At 57.2% G+C, this 4,362-nt stretch overlaps 1 protein-coding gene across 1 annotated transcript; it reads right to left on the reverse strand.

Moving 5' to 3' along the window:
• Window positions 1–3,174: 3,174 nt before the first annotated feature.
• On the reverse strand, window positions 3,175–4,079 carry LOC134698131 (uncharacterized; the record flags this gene model as incomplete). Its single annotated transcript, XM_063560421.1, has 2 exons — window positions 3,175–3,725; window positions 3,938–4,079. Coding segments are annotated over 2 exons (693 nt in total), but the record flags the coding sequence as incomplete, so codon positions are not given.
• Between the last annotated feature and the right edge of the window lie 283 nt (window positions 4,080–4,362).

Here is a 4,362-nt window from a genome sequence, read left to right on the forward strand (position 1 = left end):
CCTCGATGGTCGAGAGATCCGCGGTAGCCTGTCCGCGTCTGACGTGCGGCTTCCCGATGAACATTTCACCCTTGTAATTTTTTTTTACCGAGGGTATAGTTAGACGGCCTCGATGGTCGAGAGACCCGCGGTAGCCTGTCCGCATCTAACGTGCGGCTTACCGATGAAAATTTCACCCTTGTAAAAATTTATTTACCGAGGGTATAGTTTGACGGCCTTCGATGGTCGAGAGACCCGCAGTAGCTTGCCTGCGTCTAACGTACGGCTTCCCGATGGAAATTTCAGCCTTGTAAATTTTTTTACCGAGGGTATAGTTAGACGGCCTCGATGGTCGAGAGACCCGCGGTAGCCTGCCTCGTCTAACGTGCGGCTTCCCGATGAACATTTCAGCCTTGGAAATTTTTTTTACCGAGGGTACAGTTAGACGGCCTCGATGGTCGAGAGACCCGCAGTAGCTTGCCTGCGTCTAACGTACGGCTTCCCGATGGAAATTTCACCCTCGTAAAATTTTTTTACCGAGGGTATAGTTAGACGGCCTCGATGGTCGAGAGACCCGCGGTAGCCTGCCCGCGTCTAACGTGCGGCTTCCCGATGAACATTTCAGCCTTGTAAAATTTTTTTTTACCGAGGGTATAGTTAGACGGCCTCGATGGTCGAGAGATCCGCGGTAGCCTGTCCGCGTCTGACGTGCGGCTTCCCGATGAACATTTCACCCTTGTAATTTTTTTTTACCGAGGGTATAGTTAGACGGCCTCGATGGTCGAGAGACCCGCGGTAGCCTGTCCGCATCTAACGTGCGGCTTACCGATGAAAATTTCACCCTTGTAACAATTTATTTACCGAGGGTATAGTTTGACGGCCTTCGATGGTCGAGAGACCCGCAGTAGCTTGCCTGCGTCTAACGTACGGCTTCCCGATGGAAATTTCAGCCTTGTAAATTTTTTTACCGAGGGTATAGTTAGACGGCCTCGATGGTCGAGAGACCCGCGGTAGCCTGCCTCGTCTAACGTGCGGCTTCCCGATGAACATTTCAGCCTTGGAAATTTTTTTTACCGAGGGTACAGTTAGACGGCCTCGATGGTCGAGAGACCCGCAGTAGCTTGCCTGCGTCTAACGTACGGCTTCCCGATGGAAATTTCACCCTCGTAAAATTTTTTTACCGAGGGTATAGTTAGACGGCCTCGATGGTCGAGAGACCCGCGGTAGCCTGCCCGCGTCTAACGTGCGGCTTCCCGATGAACATTTCAGCCTTGTAAAATTTTTTTTACCGAGGGTACAGTTAGACGGCTTCGATGGTCGAGAGACCCGCGGTAGCCTGTCCGCGTCTAACGTGCGACACCACGATGAACATTTCAGCCTTGTAAAATTTTTTTTACCGAGGGTACAGTTAGACGGCTTCGATGGTCGAGAGACCCGCGGTAGCCTGTCCGCGTCTAACGTGCGGCTGCCCGATGAACATTTCAGCCTTGTAAAATTTTTTTACCGAGGGTACAGTTAGACGGCCTCGATGGTCGAGAGACCGGCGTCAGCCTGCCTCGTCTAACGTGCGGCTTCCCGATGAAAATTTCAGCCTTGTAAATTTTTTTTACCGAGGGTACAGTTAGACGGCCTCGATGGTCGAGAGACCCGCAGTAGCTTGCCTGCGTCTAACGTACGGCTTCCCGATGGAAATTTCAGCCTTGTAAATTTTTTTACCGAGGGTATAGTTAGACGGCCTCGATGGTCGAGAGACCCGCGGTAGCCTGCCTCGTCTAACGTGCGGCTTCCCGATGAACATTTCAGCCTTGGAAATTTTTTTTACCGAGGGTACAGTTAGACGGCCTCGATGGTCGAGAGACCCGCAGTAGCTTGCCTGCGTCTAACGTACGGCTTCCCGATGGAAATTTCACCCTCGTAAAATTTTTTTACCGAGGGTATAGTTAGACGGCCTCGATGGTCGAGAGACCCGCGGTAGCCTGCCCGCGTCTAACGTGCGGCTTCCCGATGAACATTTCAGCCTTGTAAAATTTTTTTTACCGAGGGTACAGTTAGACGGCTTCGATGGTCGAGAGACCCGCGGTAGCCTGTCCGCGTCTAACGTGCGGCTGCCCGATGAACATTTCAGCCTTGTAAAATTTTTTTTACCGAGGGTACAGTTAGACGGCTTCGATGGTCGAGAGACCCGCGGTAGCCTGTCCGCGTCTAACGTGCGGCTGCCCGATGAACATTTCAGCCTTGTAAAATTTTTTTACCGAGGGTACAGTTAGGGTTAGGGTTAGGGTTAGGGTTAGGGTTAGGGTTAGGGTTAGGGTTAGGGTTAGGGTTAGGGTTAGGGTTAGGGTTAGGGTTAGGGTTAGGGTTAGGGTTAGGGTTAGGGTTAGGGTTAGGGTTAGGGTTAGGGTTAGGGTTAGGGTTAGGGTTAGGGTTAGGGTTAGGGTTAGGGTTAGGGTTAGGGTTAGGGTTAGGGTTAGGGTTAGGGTTAGGGTTAGGGTTAGGGTTAGGGTTAGGGTTAGGGTTAGGGTTAGGGTTAGGGTTAGGGTTAGGGTTAGGGTTAGGGTTAGGGTTAGGGTTAGGGTTAGGGTTAGGGTTAGGGTTAGGGTTAGGGTTAGGGTTAGGGTTAGGGTTAGGGTTAGGGTTAGGGTTAGGGTTAGGGTTAGGGTTAGGGTTAGGGTTAGGGTTAGGGTTAGGGTTAGGGTTAGGGTTAGGGTTAGGGTTAGGGTTAGGTTAGGGTTAGGGTTAGGGTTAGGGTTAGGGTTAGGGTTAGGGTTAGGGTTAGGGTTAGGGTTAGGGTTAGGGTTAGGGTTAGGGTTAGGGTTAGGGTTAGGTTAGGGTTAGGGTTAGGGTTAGGGTTAGGGTTAGGGTTAGGGTTAGGGTTAGGGTTAGGGTTAGGGTTAGGGTTAGGGTTAGGGTTAGGGTTAGGGTTAGGGTTAGGGTTAGGGTTAGGGTTAGGGTTAGGGTTAGGGTTAGGGTTAGGGTTAGGGTTAGGGTTAGGGTTAGGGTTTAGGGTTAGGGTTAGGGTTTAGGGTTAGGGTTAGGGTTAGGGTTAGGGTTAGGGTTAGGGTTAGGGTTGGGTTAGGGTTAGGGTTAGGGTTAGGGTTAGGGTTAGGGTTAGGGTTGGGTTGGGTTAGGGTTAGGGTTGGGTTTGGGTTGGGTTGTTGGGTTGGGTTGGGTTGGGTGTGGGTGTGGGTTGGTGGGTTAGGGTGTTGGGTTGGGGTGTGGTGGGTTAGGTTGGGTGTTGGGTTGGGTTGGGGTGGGTTGGGTGGGGTGGGTGTGGGTGGGTGGGTGTGGGGTGGTGGGGTGGGGTGGTGGGTGGTGGGGTGGGTGGGGTGGTTGGTGGGGTGGGTTGGGTGGTGGGTGGGTGTGGGTGGGGTGGGGTGGGGTGGTGGGGGTGGGTGGTGGGGGGTGGTGGGTGGGTGGGTGGTGTGGGTGGTGGTGGTGGGGGTGGGTGGGGGTGGGTGGGTGTGGTGGTGGGTGGGTGGGTGTGGGTGGGTGGTGGGTGGGTGGTGGGGGTGGGGTGGGTGGTGGTGGGGTGGTGGTGGGTGGGGTGGTGGGTTGGGGTGGTGGGTGGGGTGGGTGGTGGGTGGGTGGGTGTGGGGTGGGGTGGTGGTGGGTGGTGGTGGGGTGGGTGGGGGTGGGTGGGGTGGGTGGGTGGGGGTGGTGGGTGGGTGGTGGTGGTGGTGGGGTGGTGGTGGGTGGTGGGGTGGTGGGTGGGGGTGGTGGTGGGGTGGGTGGGTGGGTGGGTGGGTGGTGGTGGGGGTGGTGGTGGTGGGTGGGGTGGGGTGGGTGGTGGGGTGTGGGTGGTGGGTGGTGGGGTGGTGGTGGGTGTGTGGTGGGGTGGTGGTGGGGGGTGGGGGTGGGTGGGTGGGTGGGTGGTGGGGTGGTGGGGGTGGGGTGGGTGGGGTGGTGGGTGGGGTGGGGGTGGTGGGTGGGTGGTGGGTGGGTGGTGGGTGGTGGTGGTGGGGTGGGGTGGTGGTGGGTGGTGGTGGTGGGTGGTGGGTGGTGGTGGGTGGGGTGGTGGTGGTGGGTGGTGGTGGGGTGGGTGGTGGTGGGGTGGTGGTGGGGTGGGTGGTGGGTGGTGGTGGTGGGGTGGTGGGTGGGTGGTGGGGGTGGTGGTGGGTGGGGTGGTGGGTGGGTGGTGGGGTGGGGTGGGTGGGTGGTGGGGGTGGTGGGTGGTGGTGGTGGGTGGTGGGTGGGGGTGGGGTGGTGGGTGGTGGTGGGTGGTGGTGGTGGGGTGGGGGTGGGTGGTGGGGTGGTGGGGGTGGTGGGGTGGGGGTGGTGGGGTGGGTGGTGGTGGTGGGTGGTGGTGGGGGTGGTGGGTGGTGGTGGTGGGGTGGTGTGGTGGTGGGGTGGTGGTGGTGGTGGTGGTGGGGTGGTGGTGGGTGG

This window comes from Mytilus trossulus, chromosome 14 (assembly GCF_036588685.1).
Source record: "Mytilus trossulus isolate FHL-02 chromosome 14, PNRI_Mtr1.1.1.hap1, whole genome shotgun sequence".
Taxonomy (NCBI): domain Eukaryota; kingdom Metazoa; phylum Mollusca; class Bivalvia; order Mytilida; family Mytilidae; genus Mytilus; species Mytilus trossulus.